Source organism: Schistocerca cancellata, chromosome 8 (genome assembly GCF_023864275.1).
Source record: "Schistocerca cancellata isolate TAMUIC-IGC-003103 chromosome 8, iqSchCanc2.1, whole genome shotgun sequence".
In the NCBI taxonomy this organism is placed as follows: domain Eukaryota; kingdom Metazoa; phylum Arthropoda; class Insecta; order Orthoptera; family Acrididae; genus Schistocerca; species Schistocerca cancellata.
Window position 1 is genome coordinate 18,862,604 of NC_064633.1, and position 15,731 is coordinate 18,878,334.

The 15,731-nt window shown below is 44.0% G+C and overlaps 1 protein-coding gene across 1 annotated transcript in view; it reads right to left on the bottom strand.

Annotated features, from left to right (window-relative positions):
* Nucleotides 1-9,772: 9,772 nt before the first annotated feature.
* The window catches only part of LOC126094988 (salivary glue protein Sgs-3-like), a 33,840-nt gene continuing 27,881 nt past the window's right edge, over nt 9,773-15,731 (bottom strand). Inside the window, exon 4 of the mRNA XM_049909642.1 lies at nt 9,773-10,182. Coding sequence (XP_049765599.1) covers nt 9,773-10,182 — 410 coding nt within the window. The remainder of the gene's footprint in view (nt 10,183-15,731) is intronic.

Consider the following 15,731-nt stretch of genomic DNA (forward strand, 5'->3'; position numbering starts at 1 on the left):
CATCAAACCAGTCTCAGGACTGAAGACCACAACAACAACAACAACAATTGCGTACAATAGTACGACAGTTTACAATTATTCGCGTAGCCCCGTTTGTGATTCCCACAGTTCCACATTTTTAATTTTTTCCGTTGTTTCAACATTTTAAATCCTGCTATTTACAGTCAAGAAGAACTGATCTTGAGCAATGTAGCTTTATCGTACAAAACTTGTAACTATGATCTATTCCCTGTTATATTTTAACATGTGTAGTAAAATACACTGAACAGCCAAAGGAACTGGTACAGCTGCCTAATATCGTGTAGGGCCCCCGCGTGCACGCAGAAGTGCCGCAACGCAGCACGACGTGGCATGGACTCGACTAATGTCTGAGGCGCTGCTGGAGGGAGCTGATACCATGAATCCTGCAGGGCTGTCCATAAATCCGTAGGAGTATGAGGGGGTGGAGACCTCTTCTGAACATCACGTTGCAAGGCATACCGGATATGCTCAATAATGTTTATGTTTGGTGACTTTGGTGGCCAATGGAAGTGTTTAAATTGAGAAAAGTGTTCCTGGAGCCATTCTGTAGCAATTGTCCTGCTGGAATTGCCATGTCCGTCGGAATGCACGATGGACATGAACAGACGCAGGTGATCAGACAGGATGCTTACGTACGTGTCACCTGTCAGAGTCGTATCTAGACGTATCAGAGGCCCCATATCACTCCAACTGCACGCACCCCGTATCATTACAGAGTCTCCACCAGCTTGAACAGTCCCCTGCTGACATGCAGTATCCATGGATTCATGAGGTTCTCCCCGGAACTAGACTCGTCTGACCAGGCAACATGTTTCCAGTTATCAACAGTCCACTGTCGGCGTTTACGGGCCTAGGCGAGGCGTAAAGCTTTGTATCGTGCAGTTATCAAGGGTACACGAGTGGGTCTTCGAAAACCCATGTAGATTATCTTTTGTTGAATGATTCGCACGCTGACACTTGTTGGTGGCCCAGCATTGAAATCTGCAGCAGTTTGCGGAAGGGTTGCACTTCAGTCGTCGTTGGACCCGGTCTTGCAGGATCTTTTTTCGGCCGCAGCGATATCAGATATTTGATTTTTTACCGGATTCCTGATATTCAGGGTACACTCGTGAAGTGGTAGTACGGGAAAATGCCCACTTCATCGCTACCTCGGAGTTCTTGTGTCCCATCGCCCGTGCGCCGGCTATAACACCACGTTCAAACTCACTTAAATCTTGATAACCTGCCATTGTAGCAGCAGTAACCGATCTAACAACTGCGCCTGACACTTCTTGTGTTATGTAGGGGTTGTCGACCGTAGCGCCGTATTCTGCTTGTTTTAATACCTCTGTATTTGGATGCCCAAGTCTGTACCGGTTTCTTTGGCGCTTCAGTTTATTTACTACCCCACTGGGGCCCAAAAAGATTCATTTGGCCCCACCCTAGCAACAGTTGCTCAATCGTCGTCACGCAAGGTACAGTCCATACCCATTTCAATACTGCGCCCCGTGGTCGTGTTCCTGGCCGGCAGTCGATTGTCTCAGGGGTAAAAATCTTCAGAGAAACTGATATTTGAAGATAGAAAGACCTGCTGTCCTACAAAGTCACCACAAAGGCTTTCTGTTCTCGGTTCCCTCAGTGCTCTGTCCTCAAACATGCAACTGCTGTTGGATTGTTTGTTCGTTCTGTGAGGCGAATTCTTCATGAAGAACTAAAATTTCATTACTACGAACTGGTTGTGGTGCAGAACCATAATCCACGCGTTTTTGTTGCTCGAGGAAATGCATGTGAGATGCTTCTTTGACATGTCTCACGACACACTTGTGTTCTTCAGTGATAAGGCTAGCTTCCATACTTCGGTATCTGTAAGTCAGCAGAACGTGCGCTACTGGACCCCGAGCCGCCCCTCCTCCAAAAAAACATCACCAGCATCAGCGTCTCCTACATTCACGACATGTATTTGATTGGTGTATGCATTGCAGTAACTGGTCCATGCTTTTTTGAAAAAAAAAAAAGGACGTGCAGCTTCGGAGAAGAAAACCAACGGGCAGCTTTGGAGACATCTGACAGTTATGTCCACATGATTGACAACACTCAACCAAATGGACGTGGGCGGTTTGTGTTTGGAACAGGCCGGTGCCACGGCACACACAGCTCGTGTTTCAATGACTGCTTTGCGACCGCAATTCCCAGGACGCCTCATCTCGTTGAGGGGAGACCTGCACTGGCCAGTATGGTCGCCTGCTTTACATCCTGCAACGACACTACTGGCCATTAAAATGCAGATGATAAACGGGTATTCATTCGACAAATACATTATACTAGAACTGACATGTGATTACATTTTCACACAATTTGGGTGCATAGATCCTGAGAAATTAGTACCCAGAACAACCACCTCTGGCCGTAATAACGTCCTTCATACGCCTGGGTATTGAGTGAAATAGAACTTGGATAGCGTGTGCAGGTACAGCTGCTCATGCAGCTTCAACACGATACCACAGTTCATCATGAGTAGTGACTGGCGTATTGTGACGAGCCAGTTGCTCGGCCGCTATTGACTAGACGTTTTCAATTGGTGAGAGATCTGGAGAATGTGCTGGTCAGAGCAGCAGTCGAACATTTTCTGTATCCAGAAACGCCCGTACAGGAGCTGCAACATGCGGTCGTGCATTGTTGTTGTTGTTGTGGTCTTCAGTCCTGAGACTGGTTTGATGCAGCTCTCCATGCTACTCTATCCTGTGCAAGCTTCTTCATCTCCCCGTACCTACTGCAACCTACATCCATCTGAATCTGCTTAGTGTATTGATCTCTTGGTCTCCCTCTACGATTTTTACCCTCCACGCTGCCCTCCAATGCTAAATTTGTGATCCCTCGATGCCTCAGAACATGTCCTACCAACCGATCCCTTCTTCTAGTCAAGTTGTGCCACAAACTTCTCTTCTCCCCAATCCTATTCAATACCTCCTCATTAGTTATGTGATCTACCCACCTTATCTTCAGCATTCTTCTGTAGCACCACATTTCGAAAGCTTCTATTCTCTTCTTGTCCAAACTAGTTATCGTCCATGTCTCACTTCCATACATGGCTACACTCCATACAAATACTTTCAGAAACGACTTCCTGACACTTAAATCTATACTCGATGTTAACAAATTTCTCTTCTTGAGAAACGCTTTCCTTGCCATTGCCAGTCTACATTTTATATCCTCTCTACTTCGACCATCATCAGTTATTTTACTCCCTAAATAGCAAAACTCCTTTACTACTTTAAGTGTCTCATTTCCTAATCTAATTCCCTCAGCATCACCCGACTTAATTTGACTACATTCCATTATCCTCGTTTTGCTTTTGTTGATGTTCATCTTATATCCTCCTTTCAAGACACTGTCCATTCCGTTCAACTGCTCTTCCAAGTCCTTTGCTGTCTCTGACAGAATTACAATGTCATCGGCGAACCTCAAAGTTTTTACTTCTTCTCCATGAATTTTAATACCTACTCCGAATTTTTCTTTTGTTTCCTTTACTGCTTGCTCAATATACAGATTGAATAACATAGGGGAGAGGCTACAACCCTGTCTCACTCCTTTCCCAATCACTGCTTCCCTTTCATGCCCCTCGACTCTTATAACTGCCATCTGGTTTCTGTACAAATTGTAAATAGCCTTTCGCTGCCTGTATTTTACCCCTGCCACCTTCAGAATTTGAAAGAGAGTATTCCAGTCAACATTGTCAAAAGCTTTCTCTAAGTCTACAAATGCTAGAAACGTAGGTTTGCCTTTTCTTAATCTTTCTTCCAAGATAAGTCGTAAGGTCAGTATTGCCTCACGTGTTCCAACATTTCTACGGAATCCAAACTGATCTTCCCCGAGGTCGGCTTCTACCAGTTTTTCCATTCGTCTGTAAAGAATTCGCGTTAGTATTTTGCAGCTGTGACTTATTAAACTGATAGTTCGGTAACTTTCACATCTGTCAACACCTGCTTTCTTTGGGATTGGAATTATTATATTCTTCTTAAAATCTGAGGGTATTTCGCCTGTCTCATACATCGTGCTCACCAGATGGTAGAGTTTTGTCATGACTGGCTCTCCTGAGGCCATCAGTAGTTCTAATGGAATGTTGTCTACTCCCGGGGCCTTGTTTTGACTCAGGTCTTTCAGTGCTCTGTCAAACTCTTCACGCAGTATCTTATCTCCCATTTCATCTTCATCTACATCCTCTTCCATTTCCATTATATTGTCCTCAAGTACATCGCCCTTGTATAAACCCTCTATATACTCCTTCCACCTTTCTGCTTTCCCTTCTTTGCTTAGAACTGGGTTGCCATCTGAGCTCTTGATGTTCATACAAGTGGTTCTCTTCTCTCCAAAGGTCTCTTTAATTTTCCTGTAGGCAGTATCTATCTTACCCCTAGTGAGACAAGCCTCTACATCCTTACATTTGTCCTCTAGCCATCCCTGCTTAGCCATTTTGCACTTCCTGTCGATTTCATTTTTGAGACGTTTGTATTCCTTTTGGCCTGCTTCATTTACTGCATTTTTATATTTTCTCCTTTCATCAATTAAATTCAATATTTCTTCTGTTACCCAAGGATTTCTATTAGCCCGCATCTTTTTACCTACTTGATCGTCTGCTGCCTTCACTACTTCATCCCTCAGAGCTACCCATTCTTCTTCTACTGTATTTCTTTCCCCCATTCCTGTCAATTGTTCCCTAATGCTCTCCCTGAAACTCTCTACAACCTCTGGTTCTTTCAGTTTAACCAGGTCCCATCTCCTTAAATTCCCACCTTTTTGCAGTTTCTTCAGTTTCAATCTGCAGTTCATAACCAATAGATTGTGGTCAGAATCTACATCTGCCCCAGGAAATGTCTTACAATTTAAAACCTGGTTCCTAAATCTCTGTCTTACCATTATATAATCTATCTGAAACCTGTCAGTATCTCCAGGCTTCTTCCATGTATACAGCCTCCTTTCATGATTCTTGAACCAAGTGTTAGCTATGATTAAGTTATGCTCTGTGCAAAATTCTACAAGGCGGCTTCCTCTTTCATTCCTTCCCCCCAATCCATATTCACCTACTATGTTTCCTTCTCTCCCTTTTCCTACTGACGAATTCCAGTCACCCATCACTATTAAATTTTCGTCTCCCTTCACTACCTGAATAATTTCTTTTATCTCGTCATACATTTCATCTATTTCTTCATCATCTGCAGAGCTAGTTGGCATATAAACTTGTACTACTGTAGTAGGCATGGGCTTTGTGTCTATCTTGGCCACAATAATGCGTTCACTATGCTGTTTGTAGTAGCTAACCCGCACTCCTATTTTTTTATTCATTATTAAACCTACTCCTGCATTACCCCTATTTGATTTTGTATTTATAACCCTGTAATCACCTGACCAAAAATCTTGTTCCTCCTGCCACCGAACTTCACTAATTCCCACTATATCTAACTTTAACCTATCCATCTCCCTTTTTAAATTTTCTAACCTACCTGCCCGATTAAGTGATCTGACATTCCACGCTCCGATCCGTAGAACGCCAGTTTTCTTTCTCCTGATAACGACGTCCTCTTGAGTAGTCCCCGCCCGGAGATCCGAATGGGGGACTATTTTACCTCCGGAATATTTTACCCAAGAGGACGCCATCATCATTTAATCATACAGTAGAGCTGCATGTCCTCGGGAAAAATTACGGCTGTAGTTTCCCCTTGCTTTCAGCCGTTCGCAGTACCAGCACAGCAAGGCCGTTTTGGTTAATGTTACAAGGCCAGATCAGTCAATCATCCAGACTGTTGCCCCTGCAACTACTGAAAAGGCTGCTGCCCCTCTTCAGGAACCACATGTTTGTCTGGCCTCTCAACAGATACCCCTCCGTTGTGGTTGCACCTACGGTATGGCCATCTGTATCGCTGAGGCACGCAAGCCTCCCCACCAACGGCAAGGTCCATGGTTCATGGTTCGTGCATTATCCTGCTGAAATGTAGGGTTTCGCAGGGATCGAATGAAGGGTAGAGCCACGGGTCGTAACACATCTGAAATGTAACGTCCACTGTTCAAAGTGCCGTCAATGCGAACAAGAGGTGACCGAGACGTGTAACCAATGGCACCCCATACCATCACGCCGGATGATACGCCAGTATGGCGATGACGATTACACGCTTCCAATTCGCGTTTTCCCGCGATGTCGCCAAACACAGATACGACCATCATGATGCTGTAAACAGAACCTGGGTACATCCGAAAAAAATGACATTTTGCCATTCGTGCACACAGGTTCGTCGTTGAGTACACCGTCGCAGGCGCTCCTGTCGGTGATGCAGCGTCAAGGGTAACCGCAGCCACGGTCTCCGAGCTGATAGTCCATGCTGCTGCAAACGTCGTCTAACTGTTATATTGCAAACGTCCCCATCTGTTGACTCAGGGATCGACACGTGGCTGCACGGTTACAGCCATGCGGATAAGATGCCTGTCATCTCGACTGCTAGTGATACGAGGCCGTTGGAATCCAGCACGGCTTTCCGTATTACCCTCCTGAACCCACCGGTTCCATACTCTACTAACAGTCATTGGATCTCGACCAACGCGAGCAGCAATGTCGCGATACGATTAACCGCAATCGCTGTAGGCTACAATCCGACCTTTATCAAAGTCGGAAACGTGATAGTACGCATTTCTCCTTCTTACACGAGGCACCACAACAACGTTTCACCAGGCAACGCTGGTCAAATGCTGTTTGTGTATGAGAAATCGGTTGGAAACTTTCCTCACGTGAGGACGTTGTAAGTGTCGCCACCGGCGCCAGCCTTGTGTGAATGGTCTGAAAAGCTAATCATTTGCATATCACAACATCTTCTTCCTGTCGGTTCAATTTCACGTCTGTAGCACGTCATCTTCGTGGTGTAGCAATTTTAATGCCCAGTAGTGTATTTTGTGTAGGGTTACCTAAAATAAATCGTTTACTACGATAGTCCAAGGACCCTGGCTCACATGAAGAACATCATTCGTCAAGCTGTCGTCAACACACCGGTCGATATGCTGGAAGGAGCTGAAAACAACCTTTTTTTACTTTATTTATTCACCCAGTCACGTTTTGCTTCTGTAAGAATGCATCTTCAATGAGTGTCCTGGTATTTTACACGATTTTTCTTCATTATGTAGTTGTTATAGATTTAAATCTGTTCACAAAAATTTTTCATAATAAATGGAGAAAGGTACTTACAGATCAACATCTAATTCATTGTTTGAAAGCCATTTTAACTGCCATTCTTTGAGTCTACAGTGTCACATGTTAGTGTAAGTGCTACCAACTTTACAGGTTTTGCTTTCGTTTGTTTTTCGTGTGACAGTATTTGTGTTGGTTTAAGTTCGTGTATGTGTGTGTGTGTGTGTGTGTGTGTGTGTGTGTGTGTGTGTGTATTCCTTTTTTTACTTATGAGAGGGATGGGATTTGTGATCATCTATTGTGATGTTTGTCTGTTATATAATCAAGTAGTGTAAACAGTAAACGGTTAGTCATTTAGGAGATTTCTTTTGTGCATTTCATTTCTTAGCTCCGGGTATCTTTATATCTACTTGCACTGAAACCATTTGCACAACAGTGCAAATGACGACGGTATGCGCTATGTGTCTTGTTTGGATGCGAACTTGTTCCGTTCGCCCACGATAGTTGGTTTTGACAGCAGTGGTACCTACTATACCGTTTATCCTCAAGTTTGAATTCAGTATTGCGCGGTTCTCCCTCGCGGCCGTTTTGCCGACACAGTTAGTCGAACGTTAACAGCGATACACAACAACAAAAAATGTGTGTGAAATCTTATGGGACTTAACTGCTAAGGTCATCAGTCCCTAAGCTTACACACTACTTAACCTAAATTATGCTAAGGACAATCACACACACCCATGCCCGAGGGAGGACTCAAACCCCCGCTGGGACCAGCCGCACAGCCCATGACTGCAGCGCCTCAGACCGCTCGGCCAATCCCGCGCGGCGGTACACAACAGTACGTATAGTTTTTATTGATGAAGAAATGCATGTCGTGTAACGGGTTTACTGAATCCGATGGAACAGCGACACAACGGAACGATGCTGGTCTGCACCTGCAGCGGCTGCCACCATGTCTCAGCACTTTTTCGCCTGAAGGTGGAGTTGTATGTTTTGGCATACATATTACAGTGTCTCTCACTCTTGCGAGGGAATTTTTATATTCAAATACCGGTATATTTGGGGTAACAGCCAGAATGATTCATATTTACATTATTATGCTGTAACAGTTCCACCACGGATCATTACACCAAAATACTCAAAAAATATTCCTTGGTTGACCTCCGAAACTTCGTCGGTGGGGCTTTGGTTCACGCAATATATGTACAGCAACAAGAGGTATCCACGTGATAGAGATATGCACGCTTCCACTGCCTTGTTATGATCATAACGTTGAAACATTCAGTGAAATAAAGTCATTTCATTCCAATAAGAAGGTGCCCACCTTTAGCTGAAAGTGAAAGTAATAATAAATTCAGTGTACCACATAATTTTTATTGATATACATTTATTTGCTATGTTTCAATGCAAATTGTTCATGATAATGATGTTTAAACAAATCGACAAAAAAGTCTTCGGAGTGAAGTAGCAACTGAGTTCGCTCATACATTCCTTAGCAGCAAAGAACAAAATAACCTATATTATACGGCGACTTTGGTAAACTGAAATTGTACTGGAAAGAGAAAACATGCAACTCAAGGTCTCGAATATTTCACGGTAGAGGTGGGATTCAACTTGAGTCGCTGTCTTCTGATGCTGACAGGAAATGTTCAGTGATAGAGAAATATTTGCCATGTTCTTGCAGATTGAAAAGTGACTACAGATATAAATTTTGATTTGATGGTGAAGTATCTTCATCCTACAGGAGTGAAAGACTTTAAAAAGTGCGAGAAATCAAGTTAATGTCACTTGCCAATATAAGTGCAAACGGAGAATGTGCCACTGCATTCTAAAAGGTGCAAATGAAAACAAGTATCAGTTATTTCCAGAAAATCATTACATGACTCTCTCCGGAACTAAGGATACCCATATCAAAATGAATTTCACGTTTTGTAGAGCTGTAGCACAGATATATTTAATCAAAGGGATATTTAAACCAGTTATGGAAGTGCAGTGCAAAAACAGATGATATGCGACAGAAAATAATGAAGCTGATCTCTGTATGGACCAGCTACAGAAGGTCCCAGAGATAATGGGAACCAATTGGGGGTACTAATATTGTTTGAGATAGGTCCTACAGATCTCTGTTCCAGGCGTTTAAGTGGTAATATGTTCGGCAAAACAAACTAAATGGTTGTTACGTCAGAGACATGATATCGAATGACACGAGTGATACGGAAGATGAATGAACAGACAGACGTTCGGATGTTGATGTAATAAAACGGAAAGAATACTGTAACTTTGAAAGAAGACCACCTACAGTGGACAGGAAGAAGAATACCTGAGTATGGTAATCTCAGCCAATATTACTGACATTTGAGGATGACGGAGAATGATATTAGCAGGAGAAGAGAAGTTAGGTAAACTCGTGAATACAAAAATGTCACGTTAGCTCTCGTATGTTACAAGTGAACGTTAATAGTGGCATGGGAGCATGGTGAAGATAACGCATACTATCACGAAAAGAACAGCGGTGTGTTAGCCCACAATCAAATCCGTCGTTTTCCTGTCGGAGAACGGGCGAAACTCGTCAGGGAGAACAAGCAGGCGGCCGGTGCAGCCGCCCTACTCCGCTATGCTGTTCTCGGCCGCAGCCTCTGTGGCGACGACCTCCGTCGTCACCGGCTCTGTTGTCGTCGCCACTGCTTCCGTGGTCGTCCCCTCGTCCGTCACGGCCTCGGACTCTGTGGAGGCGGCGGAAGACGCGGTCGTCGCCACCGTGGTCTCGGTTGCCGGCGGCGCCGTTGTCACCCGCAGCATGGTCGTGGGCCGCGTCCCCTCCGTGCTGGAGCGCGCCTTCTCGGTGGTCGTGGGTCGCGCCTGCTGTGTGGTCGTGGATGGCGCCACAGTCGCTCGCTGCGTGGAGCCGCCGCCGTCCGCCGCCGGGCTCTTGCTGGTGCTGCCGCCTGGCGGCCGCGTCGTGAAGCTCCAGAGTGGCGGCAGCGGCGTCGTCGTGGCGTTGTACTTCTCGTCGACTGCACAGGAAGCGCAAAACCAGTGAGGTCTGGAAATTGGCATTTGCATCTAAATACGAGAGCTATCCGGAAAGTAATCTCCCTGAGAAAATTGACATATCGCCCATGCAGATGTATTAATTAATCGATTATCTTCTTCATATCGGCGAAAGTGCACTTAGGGAGTCCCCAGCTCATCCATCGCGTGCTTCTGTTGGCTTTTCTACCACGTTTCCTATGTATATTTCACGATTTCTGACGTTGTTGGGACCTAATAGACATTTATAATCTTGATTGTCAGAAACATCTGACTAGTTTTCCGTAATATATCGCAATTTCCGTGGTTATGGTTAGGGCTGAACACAAAAGCACACCTGAAATACAGTTCAAACTGCTGCAAGGGAAAAAAAACCTAACTTCAGTTTTGGAATATAGAAAATTAGAAACAAGCAATGTGATCGGCTACCCACATTAGAGTAATGATTACTCCTGTTTGTTATCCACTGTTCATCACGCGAACCATTGCCGACAGAGGCAGACAATGTAAAAGCTGCGAACGTCGTAAGTTCACTTTCATTTAAATCTATAATCAGTTTTTATAGCTTATACACAGTGACTGAGCTACCCCTACCTATGGGTTTCATGCAACCTGCAACGCCTTCAGATATCACGAACGCGATTTTCATATTCTCTCGCTCACTGTGTACAAAATGTTTGTCCTAGAGAAAAAGTGAACAAGGCCTTTTGTAGGAAATTTAATGTAGTTACATTTTCCACTGGGATACGTTTTCGCTGCAGTTTGTCGAATTATTCGAGGATAATGTTAGGAAATGAGACACTTAAAGTAGGAAAGGAGTTTTGCTATTTGGGGAGCAAAGACGAAGCAGAGACGATATAAAACGTAGATTGGCAATGGCAAGGAAAGCGTTTCTGAAGAAGAGAAATTTGTTAACATCGAGTATAGATTTAAGTGTCAGGAAGTCTTTTCTGAAAGTATTTGTATGGAGTGTAGCCATGTATGGAAGTGAAACATGGACGATAAATAGTTTGGACAAGAAGAGAATAGAAGCTTTCGAAATGTGGTGCTACAGAAGAATGCTGAAGATTAGATGGGTAGATCACATAACTAATGAGGAGGCATTGAATAGAACTGAGGAGAGGAGGAGCTTGTGGCACAACTTGACTAGAAGAAGGGATCGGTTGGTAGGACATGTTCTAAGACATCGAGGGATCACCAACTTAGTATTGGAGGGCAGCGTGGAGGGTAAAAATCGTAGAGGGAGACCAAGAGATGAATACACTAAGCGGATTCAGAAGGATGTAGGCTGCAGTACATACTGGGAGATGAAGTAGCTTGCACAGGATAGAGTAGCACGGAGAGCTGCATCAAATCCGTCTCTGGACTGAAGACCACAACAACAACACAATATACAAAAGTGACCTTCAAACGGGATTTTCTTGAATAACTCGGAAAACATGGCCTCCAGCGAAACGTATTTACCTACATTAAATTTTCTACAGAAAGGTAGTGTTTATTTTTCCTGTAGAACTAATAGTTTACACATAGCTAGCAAGAGAATATGAAAACTGTGCATGTCGTATTTGAAGGCGTTGTGGGTTCCATAAAACCCATAGGTAGGGGCAGCAGAATCACCCTGTGTAATGATACTGTCTCCTGTTTTTATCTGTTGAGTGTCTGAAAAATTATCACTGGCTTGTCGAAACCAGTATTGTGAAATGCTCACTTGGTTATGTGGAAAAAATAAAGTAAAATAGAAGAACGAGTTCTGTCTTCAGTATGGTTACCAAGTGTCCCACGTTTTACCCACATTTTCTCCTGTCTCCGATATTTTGTCTCCCGCTTTTACGGGTTTCCTCGTAGTCTATACGCCTTACGTATTTGCTGTCTTGCCTCTGGTTTCATAAAGTTTTATTTATTTATTTATGCTTACGTTTCCTTATCATTCTAGAATTATCGTTCCCAAATCAACAGTTGTCATCTTTGATTTCTCTGTTTAAAATCATTTTAAAGATTTTCGGGTACCATGTACAATGACGACTTCTCGTTAGTTTTCAATCTTTCAGTCTAGCAGAATGTGAGCGGACATTATTGTGGAGTAGAATCACTTTACGCACTCTTCCTGATCGTTCTTCTTGAACTGTGTCTGCAAGACGTCTCAGCTATTGTCATCAATTGTCAGCAGTGATGGTTACACCTTCGGCTATCAAATCGTAGTACACCACACCCTCCCTGTTCCACCAGATGTGTAACGTTACATTTTGTGGATGCACAGAGATGTTTGTATGAGGAGTTGCTGCTTTATTTGGGCTCAACCATTCGTTTCTTTTCATTGCGTTAGGATAAAGACACTAATTTTCATCACCAATAACGATACAGGCCAGGAAAAGTTGGTGTTGTTCACAAGCCGATTAATGAAGAACAAGCACCATAAGGTCACCCGCAGATTTTTGTGATCTTGGCTTTGGCATACATTGCCCATACACCTGAATTTTTAACCTGCTCAATTGCATGCAGTTCTCGCACAACGGTGGAATGATCACCACTGATTACATCTGCCATTTCTTGAGTACACTGGCGAGAATCATTGTGGATTAATGCGTTTAAACGATCTTCATCAAGCCCCGAGTGTCTTCCTGAATGTGGAGAGTCATTAATGTCAAAAGATCCTCCTTAAAACGAGAAACCATTTTCTTCCCATGCTCTGTCCAATACACCTGTACACGGCGCAAATGTTTCTGACTGCGCCCACTGTTATAACCCCTGTCTTGAACTCAATCAGAAGGTTATGTCGGAAATGTTCCGATTTCACCACTTGGCACTCCATTTTCCAGCGCCCAAAGCTCGACTCACTATCTACAAATGACGAGATCACAATATGTAAACTTAAATAGCAGCAGTGAACTACAAATGTAAATGGCAATCGATATAAACCCATAGAAACTGGAATACCAATATACAAAACAAAAACGCTACGAACTTATGCACCAACTTAACATAAAGAAAATAAGAGAAAAAATTAAGAAGCAATCCTAAAAAATATAACAATATAAAAATGTGTTGAAAACAGTAAAGAAAGGAAGACTGATGTTTTTGAATGTGTATACAGGGTAAATGACGTTGTTGTTCTAATCTTCAGTTGGGAGATTTGTTTTATGCAGCTCTGCATGATACTCTAACCTGTGTCAGCTTGTTCCCTATCTCTACACAACTACAGCAACCGACAAACATTGTAACCTTTTTATCATATTTGAGCGTTGGTCTGCTTTTACTATTTCTACTCCTCCTGTCAACCCCTCATCCAAGAAACACACACTTCCCCCATTAACAAATGGACGATTCCTTGATATCTCGGGATGTGTCCTATCAACTGATCCCTTCAGTCTCCCCTTTCAATCAGGCTGTGCCTTAATTTTATTTTTTCCCCAATTCGTTTTAATACCTTCTACTTAGTCATTCGATCTTCCTATCTACTCTGCAGCATCCTTCCGTAGCACAGAATTTAGAAAGCTTTTATTCTCTTTTCACTTCCAGAGAAGGCAACACTCTAGAAAATTAGATCAGAAAAGACTTTGTAAAACTTAATTTTATATTTGACATTAAAGGATTTCCCCTTTTCACAAACGCTTTTCTCGTTGTCGGCAATCTGCATTTTATATCCACTTGATTGATGGTAGGCTGACAAAACAGATCTTAAGTATCTCTGGGGACTTTGAAGTCTTTCGTTAAAAAGCCACCTTTCTAGCTATCCATTCTGAGTCACATATCTTTTCCAACGACATTATGAGAGATTGCAGGGCACTCTCACTTCTGATTCGGTGTCATGCCGCTTAATGTTCTTAGGAACGATGATCTTTATTACGATCTGACTGCATACATCATGAAGAAATTGTCGGCAGTAGTTAACGCTCTTGCTTGTGTGCTCTAGTGAAGGAATAGCGATAAGCTTTACCTGCATTCAAAGGAATAGGGTGCGGATTTAAACGACTGCAGTAAAACTATATGGCAACTGAGGGCCGAGGGGAGCGTTGTTTCTGCAAATCCTGGGTGAAAACATTTGCGGACTGTCAAGTTCTGTGGTCTCATTGTGCAGACACGTTGGATGGCGCCGGTCGGTCGGCAGCCGCATCCAGGTAGGCTGACTAGCGCTGAGAAGTCACTGCTGCAATGGGCAGCGCATTGAAGACTGGCAGAAAAGCAGAGGATGTACCCTTGCTAGGCAGGAAGCTGACGAGACAACTGTGAGCTTTCTGCGAATTTCCGTGGGACAGGTCACGGGCGCCCGGACGTCCAGACGTGTTACAAAACACATTTGTGAAGGCATGAGGCTTTTAGCGAGTTTATGGCCAGTCTTTGGAAACTTCAAAATGGACGCAAAAGGAGCGATAAAACTCTTTTTATGGAGGGCTGTGGTTCCATCTTGGTCATATTGTTACCAAAAGACATGGCGTAAACGCGTGGGAAGGGGCCGCAAAGCTGAATCTGTTTCTTTTTTTTTTTTCTCCCAATTAACTTTAAAGCGTCTGATTGGTCCAATCTGTTTGTGCAGAGCAAGGGGCAGTCTCCCATCTTCGAATGCGGCGCTCCAGCTCGTGATTGGCTTGTGCTGAAGTGAGAGAAGTCTAAGATCTAAATGGACTTTGCTACCGAGCTGGCGAGGAAAGTCGAGAGAAGGAGAAGTGGACACTCTTGTACTGGCGCTTCGCCACAGGTCTCTACAGACTTGTGTCCTTTGCTAGTGTGCCATTGGAGTCTGTGGCAGTCACCTTCTGAACCGTCAGAGGTACTGGTTCTAGCATCTCGCACACAACGAGTGATACGTGGGTGTACTTATTTGTCTTGAATCGGCCGTCTAAACATTTCACATATTCCGTCACACATAGTCGTGGCACGGAGTCAGATTGGTTTGGCAGACCAGCAAATGGGTCCACCTGTACACTGGACCTCACTGGGGTTTCAGAGGCTCATAGGCAAGTACCTGCATTCCGAATTAGCCGAACGCGAGACCGTGTACTTGCTTTTTTCGGGCGCGCGCCATTACGAGGTGCATTCAAGTTCTAAGGCCTCCGATTTTTTTTCTAATTAACTACTCATCCGAAATCGATGAAACTGGTGTTACTTCTCGACGTAATCGCCCTGCAGACGTACACGTTTTTCACAACGCTGACGCCATGATTCCATGGCAGCGGCGAAGGCTTCTTTGGGAGTCTGTTTTGACCACTGGAAAATCGCTGAGGCAATAGCAGCACGGCTGGTGAATGTGCGGCCACGGAGAGTGTCTTTCATTGTTGGAAAAAGCCAAAAGTCACTTAGGAGACAGATCAGGTGAGTAGGGAGCATGAGGAATCACTTCAAAGTTGTTATCACGAAGAAACTGTTGCGTAACGTTAGGTCGATGTGCGGGTGCGTTGTCTTGGTGAAACAGCACACGCGCAGCCCTTCCTGGACGTTTTTGTTGCAGTGCGGGAAGGAATTTATTCTTCAAAACATTTTCGTAGGATGCACCTGTTACCGTAGTGCCCTTTGGAACGCAATGGGTAAGGATTACGCC